Here is a 14,728-nt window from a genome sequence, read left to right as displayed (position 1 = left end):
AATGTGACTGGCTTCCAGACCTTGGCTGGCACCCATGCCCTATGAACCCCCTGGAAGCCAGCCAATGGAAAGCCCGGCCTGGAGTAAACAATGTCTACAGGCCGGAGCAGCATCTGGGCATGTGTTCCTTTAAGCCTTCCTGGTCACGAGTGGGTGGCTGTCACCTCTCATCACAACTCAGGAGGCTGAGGTCGGGGCACTGCAGTTTGAAGCCAGCCAAGCCAGGGGAGTCTATGAGACTTTTATCTCCTCAGGACCGTGTGCCCATGCGCCAAGATACAAACACTGACTCGTGTGAACTCATTTGAACTATGGTGCAAATGGCTTATGCTTACAAAGCAGCGTGGGCAGGGACACGCTGTCTGAGCAGTCACCCTAAGAAGAACTACCCCAAGGGGAGGAGGAGCCTGGAGGGTGGAGGCCAGCCATGCCTTTAGAACATTATTCCCAACAGCACAGCTAAGAGCTTTGACCCCAACGGGATAGCAGACATTTGGTATGGTATGCTCCTCCAGGAGAGACACCAGCTGTTGTCAATTCCACCCTGACCAAATAAGAACAATCAGAAGGCAGAGCGCGTCTTTTGAAAGTGTCTGTCACTTCAATCTGCATCAACAGATCCAGACCTGTAGCGGTGACGTCATCACGTAGAGAAAGAAGCCTACCTGACTGGGAGCTGGAACTTGGAAGGCCCCCGCCAGGCTGGCTCAAGTGTGGGGAACTCTTTACTGGGCCAGGGACGTGACCAGAACTTCAGGAAGCTGGTTTGGGAGTTTCCCAGAGGCCAGCTCAGAGGCAGGCCCTTCCCTCCAGCCTACAGGAGTCAAAGTCATCGGTGAACCAACCCCTTGGGTCTGTAATTACAGTGTTTACCAACTGCTTGAGTGGCTCATCCTTTCCAGACACTCCCTGTATTTTCAGTCATTTCTCTTTTACAAACAATGAGGGGAAGGGCAGGAATGTGGCTTTGTGGTAGGGTGCTTGCCTAGCATGCACAAAGCCCTGGGTTTGATTCCTCAGTAGCATTCTCAATAGGAAAAGCCACAAGTGGTAGAGTGCTAACCTTGAGAGCTCAGGATGGCACCTAGGCCCTGAGTTCAAGCCCCTTAAGGATGAGAGGAAAAAAAGTCAAAAGTAAAAATAAAGGTGAGAAGTGGAGGGGCCAAGTGCTAGAGGGCCAGTCTTAAAGCAGAAAGCTAAGGGACAGTGTCCAGACTGAGTTCAAATCCTAGTACTGGCACACACGCAACCAAATCAACAGAATCTAGTAGATTATGACCAGGCTACTACTTGTGACCTTGAGGAGGCATCATGTGACCTTGTGAGGTAACTACCCTCCACTGTCAGCCAGGCAACATGAAGAAAGGTGGCTGACAGGGCCGGGAGTTTGGCCTAGTGGTTAAAGTGCTTGCCTAGCATGCACGAAGACCCGGGTTCCATTCCTTGGTACCACATACGTAGAAAAAAAGCCAGAAGTGGTGCTGAGGCTCACGTGGTAGAGCTCTAGCCTTGAGAAAGTCCAAGGACAGTGCCCAGGCCTTGAGCACGAGCCCAAGGCTGGCAAAAAAAAAAAAAAAAAAAGGTGGCTGATAGCAGCGGGGACCAGAGCTATGAACAAGGGCTGACCTTTAAACAATTCACACTTTGGGGGCGAGATGCACCATATCTCACGATGTCACAAACTGGAAATGTCATCTGAAGCCTCAGGCAGTGAGGATGAAAACCAACCACCCAGATCCAGGGCCTCCAGTTCTCCTCTCAGGGCCTTGACAAGCCAATTGGTCACCACAGTAACGGGTAATCCTTTAATCTGTTTTCACCCTGGTCTACAGCTGACACTGCCATCCATTTATCTTCCGGGCCACCGGGGATTGCTCTGGTGCATGGAGAGACCTCAGTAAGCTACCAGAATAAGTGAGATAATACATTCATTCTCACACCACTAACCAAACTAAACCTGGAGGCAGAGAAATAGGCTGAAAATGTAAATCATCATCATCATCATCACTGTTATCTTTTCAGTGGTAGAAAATTAGATGAATTAAGAAAAAACAACTTCTATGGGTGGGGGGAGTCAGATGTACTTTGAGCTACCCAGGAGGCATCAAAATAGGATCACAATTTGAGGTTAGACTGGGTAAAGACCCTATATTTAAAATATAACTAAAAGTAAATGGGGCTGGAGACGTGGTTCAAGAGGTAGAGCACTTGCTGGGTGCACTGGCCCACACCTATAATCCTGGCTGCTCAGGAGGCTGAGATCTGAGGATCGTGGTTCAAAGCCAGCCCAGAAAATGGGAAGTGGTGCCGTGGCTCCAGGCATAACTCTGGGTATGATAAGCACACCTGCCCAGCCATGTTCATCTCTGCACCATTCACATTAGCTGAGAGATGGAAACAACCCAGATGCCCCACTACAGATGAATGGATACAGAAAATGTGGTGTATATAGACAATGGAATTTACAGAGTCAACAGACAAGATAAAATAATGGCATGCGCTGAGAAGTGGATGAAACTAGAGCGAATCAAGTTGAGGAAGACCAAAGGAACAAAAGGCACACGGTCTCCTTGATATGTGGATATTAGATCCAAATAGTACAAGAGCGATGACTCAATATTTGGGTACCCAAGGTCATTGACATGGTCTTGGAGATACAAACATAACTACATAGACATAAAATCTATGATGGGATATATCCTCTATAGACATACTATATAGATTGATATGTACCTATGATATACAAACCCTCAGCTTAATTTTAATTGTGTTCTAAAATCTAGGTGCCAGTGATTGTATGTAGAGATTCCCTTCTTCAGTACTTGTTTGTTAAACATGACATTTGAAATACGATGTTAATACAAAAAAAAAAAAAAAAATCAGGCTGTGAGCCGGGTGCCAGTGGCTCACTCCTGTAATCCTGATTAGAAGACTGAGGTCTCAGGATCGAAGTTCAAACCTAGCCCAGGCAGGAAAGTCCATGAGACTCATCTCTAATGAACCACCAGAAAACCGGAAGTGGCGCTGGGACTCACAGTGGTAGAGTGCTAGTCTTGAGCCGAAGAGCTTAGGGGCAGCACCAGTCCCAGAGTTCAAGCCCCATGACTGACCAAAAAAAAAAAAAATCAGGCTGGGATTATGGATGCTATATTGTCATCACTGTGAGATCTGACAAAACAGCCCTTCTAAGAATGAGCAGAAGAGACGGGAGCTAGTAGCTTCTCCCTGCAATCCTAGCTTCCCGGGAGGCTGAGACTTGAGGATCACAGTTCAAAGCCAGCCAGGGCAGGAAAGTCTCTAATGAGCCACCAGAAAACCAGAAGTGGAGCTATGGCTCAACGTGGTAGAGTGCTAGCCTTGAGTGCAAAAGCTCAGGGAGACAGTGCCACGCCCTGAGTTCAAGCCCCAGGACTGTCAAAAAAAAGAAAAGGGGGGGGGCACGGAAGTTTGGCCCAGTGCTAGAGTGCTTGCCTAGCATGCATGAAGACCTGGGTTCGATCCCTCAGTACCACATACATAGAAGAGCTGGAAGTGGTGCTGTGGCTCAAGTGGTAGAGTACTAAGCCTTGAGAAAGTTCAAGGACAGTGCTGAGTTCAAGCCCAGTTCTGGCCAAAAAAAAAAAAAAGGGGAGGGGGAGGAGGGGCGAACAATAAACAGAAGATAAGGCAGGTGTATGAAAAGTACCTACTCCACCTTCCTCTATAAACAGACACCAGGTGTCCAGAGAGCTCAGGTGACAGACAAATGCCCACACCTCTTAACCTGAGGTCCTTTATCCTACTCGTGAGAACTGTCCCCCGGGTCCCCTTCCTCCTCCTTCTCCTAGCTGTGTCTGACCCCAACTGCCCTGTAGAGGCCAGGCCTTGACTCTGGAGTTGTTTTATTTTTGTGTCTGTACTCTACAACTTGAACTACATCTCTACTCTTAAGCTTTCTGCTAGTTAATTGGAGATTAGCCTCCAGTGGATTCATCAGGCTGGCTTTAAACCAACATCTTCACATCTCAGCCTCTCCAGTAGCATGAGTTAGCAGTGCCTGGCTTCCATTCTGAGAGTTCTGCCTTCAGAACACAGAATAGGTGCTCAAGAAATGGTAGCCAGTCTCCTGGGGGGCAGAGGGGGGGAGCTGTGGCTTGGAAGCAGAGTGCTTGCCTAGTGTGCATGAAGCCCTGGGTTTGATTCCTTAGTAACCACATACACAGAAAACACTGGAAGTGGTGGGGGGTGGCTAAAGTGGTAGAGTGTTAGCCTTGAGCAGAAGCAGCTCAGGGACAATGCCAAGGCCCTGGATTCAAGCCTCAGGACAGCAACAGCAGCAGTAGAAACGAGGAGGAGGAAGAGGAGGAGGGGGAGGGGGAAGAAGAAAGAACAGGAGTAAGAGATTTGGTTTGGGAGTAATGGGCATTTTCTGAAGATTTCAAAGACAACACTTTGATAAATCAAGATCAAAGGACCTTTCAATATGAGGCAGAGGAAGACTGTTAACAGGCTGTGGTCTCCCGGTAGAAACCACTGGTAAAACTTTGTAGCATCTGCAAACCGGCTCACAGCAGGCAGACCCGGGCAGCAGGTAAGATATATTCCTACCAGCCTTTCTTTCTTTCTTTCCTTCCTTCTTTCTTTTCTTCCTTCCTTTCTGCCATTCCTGGGGCTTGAACTCAGAGCCCAGGCACTGTCCTTGGGCTTTCTCCAGGCTAGCACGCTCTACCACTTGAGCCACAGCACCACTTCCAGTTTTTTCTGTGTGTCGTACCATGCGACTGAACCCAGGGCTTCATACATGCTAGGCAAGCACTCCACCACTAGGCCACATCCCCCACCAGCCTTTCTTTCTAGCCAGAGCACACACAAAGCGGCAGTGTTAGGAGTCTGAGATTAAATGAGGCTCTGAGGGTAGGGCTCTGATCCAATCAGATAGCCTACCAACAAAGAGGAGGAATTTGGGATGCGAAAAACGTGAGGCTGGGTGGTGGCTCGGTGGTGGCTCGGTGGTGGCTCACACCTGTCATCCTAGCTACTCAGGAGGCTGAAATGTGAGGATGGAGGTTCAAAGCCAGCCAGGGCATGGGAGTCCCGGCACAGAAGGCTGAGAGATTCTTTTTTTTTTTGCCAGTCCTGGGCTTGAGCTCAGGACCTGAGCGCTGTCCTTGGACTTTCTCAAGGCTAGAGCTCTACCACTTGAGCTTCAGCACCACTTCCGGCTTTTTTCTATGTATGTGGTACCAAGGAATCGAACCCGGGTCTTCATGCATGCTAGGCAAGCACTCTACCACTAGGCCAAACTCCTGGCCCATGGCTGAGAGATTCTTATCTCCAACTTACCACCAGAAAATGGGAGGTGGTGTTGTGGCTCAAGGGGTAGGACAGTAATGGTTTGAGATGGGCAGCTTAATGGGCTAACACACTGCCTCTGGGCCCTTTCCCAGTGGGTGGATCTACCAGGCAAACTGGGGAGGAGTTTGGGAATCCTAGCAGAGTCCCTGGGCAGAGAGGGGCAGGTAAGGCAAAACCCAGGTGGCTTGGAGGCTTCACAAGTGACAAATCGTCTTTTATTGAGCTAGTTCATTGACCTGGACTCTTCAGACTTTTGGAATCAGAGCAGTTAAGTGGGTTTCCCAATGGGTTTGGGGTTTGTTTTTTAAATGCTTGTGGCAGTACGAGGGCTTGAACTCAGGACATTCTCCCTGAGCTTTTTTTTTTTTTTTTTTTTTTTGGTCAAGACTGAATCTCTACTACTTGAACCATGCAGCAAGCTCCACTTCTTGCTAATTAATTGGAGAGCCTGACACAACTATTTTATGGACCAAATCACATGCTAAAGCTCATAGCATAGCTGGGTGACAGTGTGTATTTTTAGCTCACCTATTTCTGGCTCTCTGTCCTAAAGTAGTTGTCTGACCTCTTTCCACCTTGTTTTCTTTTCTTTAGTTTTTGTGTTGGTACTGGGGCTTGAACTCAGGGTCTGGGTGTTTTCCCTTAGCTTTTTATTTCCCCTCAAGGCTAGCATATTACGACTTGAGCCACAGCTCTACTTCTGACATTTTTTGTGATTATTATTATTATTATTATTTTCTGTTTTGCCCGTCGAGGGGCTTGAACTCTGGGACTGGGCACTGCTTCTTTTTGCTCCCAGATACCACCTGGGCCATTTCCAGCTTTTTTTTTTTTTTTTTTTTTGCCAGTCCTGGGCTTGGGCTCAGGGACTGAGCACTGTCCTTGGACTTTCTCAAGGTTAGAGCTCTACCACTTGAGCCTCAGCACCACTTCTGGCTTTTTTCTATGTATGTGGTACCAAGGAATTGAACCCGGGTATTTGTGAATGGTAGGCAAGCACTCTACCACTAGGCCAAACTCCCGGCCCCCATTTCCAGCTTTTTTGTTTATGTGGTACTAAAAGATTAAACACAGTCCTTCATGCATGCTAAGCAACATTCTACCAGAGCCACATTCCCTGCCCTTTTGGTGGTTAAGTGTAGATAAAGAGTCTCAAGCCAGGCGTCTGTGGCTCACGCCTGTCATCTAGCTATTTAGGAGGCGGAGATCTGGGGATCTCAGTTCAAAGCCAGCCTGGGCACAAAAAGTCCAAAAGACTCTTATCTCCCAGTAACTACTAGAAAACCAGAAGTGGTGCTGTGGCTCAAGGGTAGCCTTGAGCTGAAGAGCTCAGGGACAGTGCCCAGGCCCAGAGTTCAAGCCCCAGGACAAAAAAAAAAAAAAGCTTTTCCTGCCCCCTGCCAGCTTGCTCTCAGATCTCTGCCTCCAGAGTGCTTAGATTTACAGAGTTATGAGACCTAACTTCCCAAGGTGAGGAGATAACTCTTGACCTTCCTTCTTATGGTGGAAGGAGAATGGCCCTTTACAGGAAGTAGGAAAGAGAAAGAACAGCCACTCTCAAAGGCTAACTTTGTCTAAAGTCCCCTCCCAGCTCCAGACTTAATCTGGGGTTATCCTGAAGAAAACACCAGGGCTCCAGGTTCAGCAGGACAGGTGTCTCTCTCTCTCTCTCTCTCTCTCTCTCTCTCTCTCTCTCTCTCTCTCTCTCTCTCTGTGTGTGTGTGTGTGTGTGTGTCGGGGGGCGGGATTTCCTTCCAGTTTCAGCAGGTCAGGTGTGTGTGTGGGGGGGGGGGGGGGCGGGATTTCCTTCCAGTTCATCTGGGGTTGGGCCTACAGTCCCTGGCTAAACCTCCTCTAGGGTTATCTTCATGACCTAATCCCATGCATTCTGCGGGTTTCAACAGAATGGTTTTTCAATCCAAGATTTTCTTCTGGATGTTAAGGGGAAGAAAAAAAAAATGCCAGCTGGTGGGTGTTGGTGGCTCACGCCTATAATCCTAGATACTCAGGAGGCTGAGCTCTGAGGATCACGGTTCAAGGCCAGCCTGGGCACTAAAGTCCGTGAGACTCATCTCCAATGAACCACCAGAAAACTGGAAGTGGTGCTAAGGCCCAAGGGGCAGGGTGGTAGCCTTGAGCTGAAGAGCTCAAGGACAGTGCTAGAGCCCAGAGTTCAAATCCCATGACTGTCCCCCGCCCCCCCCCCAAAAAAGGTGCCACTGTCCTGGGTGGTGTGTTAGACCAGCCCTTGAGCCCTGGAACCAGCCACAAGGCTGTAACCAAACGAAGTGACCATCACTACCACCTCCTCCACCTCACACTCCAGATCTAGCCCAAACGAAAACAGGCCATGGATGCCTTTCAAAATGTCACTAAGACCAATGCACATGGGAATGATGGGATAAGTGACTCCAATGTGAGGGGCAGGGGCCTTTCTACTGCCCCACTGGCTGCTTCTTCTTCCAACATGATGGAAGTATTCATTCCCAGATGGGTCCGGACGATTCGGCCATCTTTAGGGGCACATCAAAACCAGGCTGGGTATCACAACTGACCCTTTTCCCAGCTACCCAACTGGCAGGCAGAAAACCAAGAGGATCAAAATTCCAGGCATCCTTCAGGGAAAGGCTAGTGAGACTCCAGCTCCACAAATAAGCCGAGAACAGGGGGTTTGCATACCTCTGCTCCCAACTACCTGGAGCCACAGGTAGACAGGGTAAAAACTCAAGACCCAGTAAGACAGGCACTGGTGGCTCATGGTTCCAAGCCAGCCTGTGTAGAAAATTGAGATTATTTATTTCCAATAAACCAATCAAAAGACGGCATCCACACCCTGAGTCCAAGCCTCAGATTGGTATTAATGATGATAATAATATAGGGGCTGGGAGTTTGGCCTAGTGGTAGAGTGCTTGCCTAGCATGCAAGATCCGGATTTGATTCCTCAGTACCACATACAAAGAAAAGGCCAGAAGTGGTGCTGTGGCTCAAGAGATAGTTATAGCTCTAGCCTTGAGAAAGCCCAAAGACAGTGCCCTGAGTTCAGGCCCCAGAACTAGCAAAATCATAATAATAATATAAACAAAAGAAGGCTGGAAGTATAATTTAAGTGGTAGAATGCCTGTCTAGCTAACACAAGCCCCGGAGTTCAAATGCTAGTATTGCAATTCTGTACTACCAGATTTTTTTTTTTTTAATGTGGCAACAAGATAGCCATTTTTTGTTTTGTTTCTTTGTTTTGTCAGTCCAGAGAGCTTCAGCTCAAGGCTACTGCCCTACCCCTGGAGGCACAGTGCCGCATATGGTTTTCTAGTGGTTAACTGGAGTTAAGAGTCTGGGTCTTTAGTGCGGGGGATGGCTTTGAACTTCAATCCTCAGATCTCAGCCTCTTGAGCAGCTAGGATAACCGGTTGAGCCACCTCGCTCGGCTAAGATATCCATTGTTTACAACATTTTAATTCCTACTATATTAGTAATTCAAACTGAGGCTCTAACACTATTCTGGAGAGACAAGCGCCTAGCAGCTGTGAGCAGAGGTCAGCAGGAACATAATCAACTCAGCAAAGTCTCTGAGCTCACAAGGTCAGGTTAAGGACTCTTAACCTGTTGCCTAGGGCTGTTTTGGAGGGAGCTAGACCTTGCAGTGGCTTCTACCAAAAGATCAGAGCTACACAACATGCTTCCCAGGACTCCGGTTGAAAGAAGCTTTGATCTTAACTTGGCCAAATCTAGTCTTTGTAATTGTTTTCTTTTCTTTTGCCAGTCCTGGGGCTTGAACTCAGGGCCTGGCTCAAGAGGTAAAGAGGCTAGGCTAGAGGGTGCCTAGGCTCTGAGTTCAAAACTCATCACAGGCACACAAACAAAAGGGGCAGGGAGAGTGGCCTAGTGGTACAGTGCTTGCCTAGCATGCATGAAGCCCTGGGTTTGATTCCTTAGTACCACATACACAGAAAAAGCTGGATGTGGTGCTGTGGCTTAAGTGGTAGAGTGCTAGCATTGAGAAAGCTCAAGGAGAGTGCTCAGGCCCTGAGTTCAAGCCCCAGGATTGGGGAAAAAAAAAAAAAAAGCCAACAACAACAAAAGTCCCCAGAGGCGTGACAGAGGGTCAAAAGCCATCAGCTCATCAGGGTTTACTTTAGAAAGGTGGGGACATTGAAAGCAGAAAGGTAGCTTAATAGCCCGCCTGCCACACCTCTCCAATCCTCAAGCAGCATTGAGCAGATGGTAGAGGAATTACTCTGGCACCGGGAAGCTGTATGAGGCTCACAGCAGTAGGAGGGCAGGGAACAGATTAAACCCTGATCCTCTCCCCCTAAAATGCCCTTGTGGTAAGAAAAGCAGAGGAACAGAGAAAATGTGGCCCATGCAGAAAACCTCCACAGGTGCTTTATTTTTGGTGCCAGTATTGGGACTTGAACTCAAGGCCTGAGTATTGCCCCTGAGCGGGTTTTTTTTTTTTTTTGCTCCAGGCTATTAGCTCTACCAATAATCCCACAGTTTCTCTTCAGAACATTCCCTTTCAGATGGTAGAGATCAGAAAGATACGAGTCTCCAGGGATTTTCCTTCCCCAAACTGGCTTTGAACCCAGGTTGTCAGATCTCAGCCTCCTGAGTAGCTGGGATTACAAGCAGAAATCAATCACCCGTGCCTGGCTCATACATCTCCCCACTTCTGCCTCCCCCCACCCCAGGATGGAGCCAAACAATGTAGACCCTTCTTGTAAGACAGCCATGGAGAGAATGCTAGGACAATCAGTGCATCACCTTAGCGGCAGGATCAGGGAGCCAGGTGGGTTAGAACATTGTCAATCTCAGGTGCTTAGGTAAATAACAGTACATAAAATTTCTCACCCAGGTTCCACACTGAGCCCACCAGAGGACGCTTGACCCCAACCATCCACCAGGTGTTGATGCAAACAACCTAAAGCCATTCTCACAGGGCCCTGCGCCTGGGCTGTGAGGTGACCATAGAGTGGGGGGGAAACAAACTCTCTCCCCGACCCCTGGCCCCCCCCAGATCAGGAATCCCCCTCAAAGTGAAGATTTCCTCCCCCCCCACACCCCTCAAATCTTCACTTTGAGGGGTGTGGGGGGGGGAGGGATAAGCTGCCTGGGCCCAGCTAAGCGCCCCCCCCCAAATTAAAGCTGTGTTGCCCAACTAAGCCCCCTCCCCTAAACTGTCTAGGCCCAGCTAAGCCCCCCCAATACCAAACTACTTGAGCCCAGTTAAAGTCACCCCCCCAAAAAAAACTGGTCTAGGCCCAGCTGAACTCCCCCTCCCCCCAAAACTAAACTGTCTGGACCCAGCTAAGCCCCCCAATACCAAACACCCCCCCAAAAAAACTGGTCTAGGCCCAGCTGAACCCCTCCTCCCCCAAAAACTAAACTGGACCCAGCTAAGCCCCCCAATACCAAACACCCCCCCAAAAAAACTGGTCTAGGCCCAGCTGAACCCCTCCTCCCCCAAAACTAAACTGTCTGGACCCAGCTAAGCCCCCCAATACCAAACACCCCCCCAAAAAAACTGGTCTAGGCCCAGCTGAACCTCCCCTCCCCCCAAAAAACTAAACTGTCTGGGCCCAGCTAAACCCCCCAATACCAAACACCCCCCAAAAAAACTGGTCTAGGCCCAGCTGAAACCCCCCTCCCCCAAAACTAAACTGTCTGGACCCAGCTAAGCCCCCCAATACCAAATACCCCCCCCAAAAAAACTGGTCTAGGCCCAGCTGAACCCCTCCTCCCCCAAAAACTAAACTGTCTGGGCCCAGCTAAGCTCCCCAATACTAAACACCCCTCAAAAAAACTGGTCTAGGCTCAGCTGAACCTCCCCTCCCCCCAAAAAACTAAACTGTCTGGGCCCAGCTAAACCCCCCAATACCAAACACCCCCCAAAAAAACTGGTCTAGGCCCAGCTGAACCCCTCCTCCCCCAAAAACTAAACTGTCTGGGCCCAGCTAAGCCCCCCAATACCAAACACCCCCCAAAAAAACTGGTCTAGGCCCAGCTGAGCCCCCTCCCCCAAAAACTAAACTGTCTGGGCCCAGCTAAGCCCCCCAATACCAAACACCCCCCAAAAAAACTGGTCTAGGCCCAGCTGAGCCCCCTCCCCCAAAAACTAAACTGTCTGGGCCCAGCTAAGCCCCCCAATACCAAACACCCCCCCCAAAAAACTGGTCTAGGCCCAGCTGAGCCCCCCCTCCCCCCAAAAAACTAAACTGTCTGGGCCCAGCTAAGCCCCCCAATACCAAACACCTCCCCCAAAAAACTGGTCTAGGCCCAGCTGAGCCCCCCTCCCCCAAAAAACTAAACTGTCTGGGCCCAGCTAAGCCCCCCAATACTAAACACCCCCCCAAAACACTGGTCTAGGCCCAGCTGAGCCCCCCTCCCCCCAAAACTAAACTGTCTGGGCCCAGCTAAACCCTCTCCCCCCCCCAACTGAGCTGTCTGGGCTCAGCCCGGGTCTCCCCCCCCCCCATGAGGCTTTCCAGGGGCCCCCAGGCCCTCGCAGGCCCGTGTTTTGGGGGAGGGGTCCCCGGGGGGGAGGGGTCCACACCCGCCCCTCCCCCCGCCCCTCCCCCCGCCTCTGAACTGAGTATGTGGAGTTCATCACCCAGGCCGGCTGCTGTTCACGGTTCTACTCCTCAGCCCCGGGGACGAGGGCGGCGGGACGGGCAGAGCCACAGGTGGGCAAACTGTTCCCCGTTCACTCCCGGGGTTCGCTGGGGGACCCCCCATCCCCACCACCACCCCGAGCAAGCCCCTGCGGCCCGCCCGCCACACTTACGCGGTCGTGGGTCCCCTGTCCGGCCGAACCGAAACTTTCTGAGGCCAAGCGGAAGACGACTCGAGCCCCGCGTCCACCGCCATGACGCGTCCACTCGACTGACAACGAGCGCCGGAGCGGACTACAACTCCCAGCAGGCCCACGCGGCACGGACGCCTACAACTCCCAGCAGACACGCTGGGGGGGTGGGGTGGGGTTAGAGACTGGAGGGGGCGTGTCCGGAGAGAGGCAAACCCAGGGCTGTAGTTTAGCTGCGGACTACGACTCCCGGCATGCTCCAGGGCGGGAGGAGGGGCCCAAGCCACGCCCCTCATCTCCAGCTCCACCTTAGGCAGTTCTGGTTTAACTTTTAGAGTTTTTGGGAAATGGAAAGAGAGCATGAAAAAGAGAGAGGAGGGGAAGGAAGGAGGGGGGAGAGAGAGAGAGAATGGAGGGCTTTGTGTGCAGGTAAGTGGTGTCCTGGGGAGCCCTGCACCCATCTGTACCTGTTGAAATGGGGTGACCCTGGAGTAGTTGAATGGTGCCATGTGCTCTTAAAGTATAGAAATATACCTGGGTCCCCAAAACGATGTAAATTAGTCTCCTTAAGAGTTCTGTTAACTATTGCATGATGTGTATTGACTGGGATTTTTAAAAGAAAGATGTAGAAGCCAGAGCTTGGTGGCTCACACCTGTGATCCTAGCTAAATTAGACAGAGATCTGAGGATCAAGGTTCAAAACTAACCTGGGCAGGAAAGGCCCTGAGAGTCTTTTTTATCTTCAGCAAGTCAGCACAAAATTGGAAATGGAGGTGTGGCTCAAACCCTACAGCAATATTCTTCTTTGCAGGGCGGGTCATGGGGCTTGAACTCTAGGCCTGGGTGCTGCCCCTGAGCTCTTCAGCTCAAGGCTATCTCCCTAACTTTGAGACACAGCCCCACTTCCCATTTTTTAATTGGAGATGAGATTCTCAGGTTCTTTAGTGCCCAGGCTGGCTTTGAACCTTGATCCTCAGATCTCAGCCTCTGAGTAGCTAGGATTACCGGTGTGAGCTACAAGCGCCTGGTTTTGCACTCATGTTATTGGAGGGTGTATGTGAGGTTCCTCCAGCTTCCTACTTTCCACACAAAAATCTTAGATCCTTGAGACCCATTCCTGAGAAGCCTTTATTTCATGTTTATTTCACAAACAGTAGAATCTCACAAAGTGAATTTATTATTATTTTTTTTTAGCAAGGATTTATTTTAGTATAACAGGATTGAAGAAGAGAGAAAGGCGGGCTGAGGATGTGGCTTTGTGGTAGAGTTGTTTGCCTAGCATGCATGAAGTCCTGGGTTCGATTCCTCAGTACCACATACACAGAAAAAAGCCAGAAGTGGTGCTGTGGTTCGAGTGGTAGAGCTCTAGCCTTGAGAGAAAGCCCATGGACAGTGCTCAAGCCCTGAGTTCAAGCCCCAGGACTGGCAAAAAAAAAAAATTAGAAGTCTACACAGGGAGCTACATATAAAAACCTACAGTTCCTTCTACCCCATCCCTGCATGTGGTAAGTCGTATCTTCTTCGTAGCATCTTTGCAGTATTCTTTCCTGGTTGTATTTTCCATGTTCTCCTCTTCCTCCAGTACAACATCCCTTCCCCTCAATAGAAAGAGGGACCCTCATATACAAAAGCCCCAGGACTGTGGGGTAAGGGCCCAGGGCTGAGTGTCTGTTGGCGACACTGCCAAATCTGGCGAAAGAGTCTCTTGAGGTGTCTCCGGAACTTGACCCCCACAAACACATAAAGCACGGGATTGAAACAGCACTGGGAAAAAGCCAAATTACGACACACAATCATAGCCAGATCCAGATGCTGGCTGATCTCACATCCTTGGAGAATCTCCATTTTCAATAAAGTCTGCAGAAACAGGACGAGGTTATAGGGAACCCAGCTGAGGAAAAAAATCACCACGATGGTCGAGATAAGCCTGAGTGTTCGGTGCCTCTGTTTTGATCGGGATTGGAACAAGGTCTTGAGAATCTGCATGTTGCAAAATAAGACGATCCCCAGGGAGAGTAAGAAAAACACATTGTGTTGATACACAGAAGCGATGAACGCTTGCGTTGTAGAATAATCACACTTGGAAGCAGACACCTTATGAAACATGGCATCTGGAATAGAAGATAGAATACTGGTTGTCCACACAGTGACAATGACCAGAACCCGACAATGGAGAGTCTGGATTCCCAGTGTGGACAAAGGCCTTATTACAGATAGGTAGCGGTGGATGGTCATAATGGTGAGAAAAAAGATACTGCTGTAGAGACTCACAGAAAATGCCATATTGAGGAGCTTGCAGGCGAAATCTCCTAATGTCCAACCCAGGTGATGTGCTGAGATCCAAAAGGGCAACAGACAAGAGAAGAGCAGGTCGGACACGCACAGGTTGAGAATGAAGATGTTGGTAAAGGCTTCCAGGTTCTCATATTTTACCAGAACCCATACTACCAGGCTGTTTCCCATCAGGCTGAACAGTAACACCAGAGGATACAAGATGGTGACAGACATGGTAGCCAACCAGAGAGTCTGGCTCTCACAAAGAATACTCAGGGACTCGTAGTCAAACACGGTGGTAGAGTCAACCATGCCTGAGCC

At 49.8% G+C, this 14,728-nt stretch overlaps 2 protein-coding genes across 2 annotated transcripts in view; both read right to left on the bottom strand.

The window, feature by feature from the left end:
* The window catches only part of Fyco1 (FYVE and coiled-coil domain autophagy adaptor 1), a 36,632-nt gene extending 24,399 nt beyond the window's left edge, over positions 1 to 12,233 (bottom strand). Inside the window, exon 1 of the mRNA XM_090323534.1 lies at positions 12,116 to 12,233. The gene's annotated coding sequence lies outside the window, so the exon portion shown is untranslated. The remainder of the gene's footprint in view (positions 1 to 12,115) is intronic.
* A 1,068-nt stretch (positions 12,234 to 13,301) lies between these two features.
* On the bottom strand, positions 13,302 to 14,728 carry Xcr1 (X-C motif chemokine receptor 1). The gene has a single exon (XM_090323247.1). It carries the CDS (start codon positions 14,717 to 14,719, stop codon positions 13,733 to 13,735), a length of 987 nt encoding a protein of 328 aa, XP_090179373.1. The 5' UTR covers positions 14,720 to 14,728; the 3' UTR covers positions 13,302 to 13,732.

This window comes from Megascapheus bottae, chromosome 32, assembly GCF_031878675.1.
Source record: "Megascapheus bottae isolate mThoBot1 chromosome 32, mThoBot2.hap1, whole genome shotgun sequence".
Classification (NCBI taxonomy): domain Eukaryota; kingdom Metazoa; phylum Chordata; class Mammalia; order Rodentia; family Geomyidae; genus Megascapheus; species Megascapheus bottae.
The sequence above is the reverse complement of the archived record's forward strand: the minus strand, read 5'-3'. Positions and strand labels throughout refer to the sequence as shown.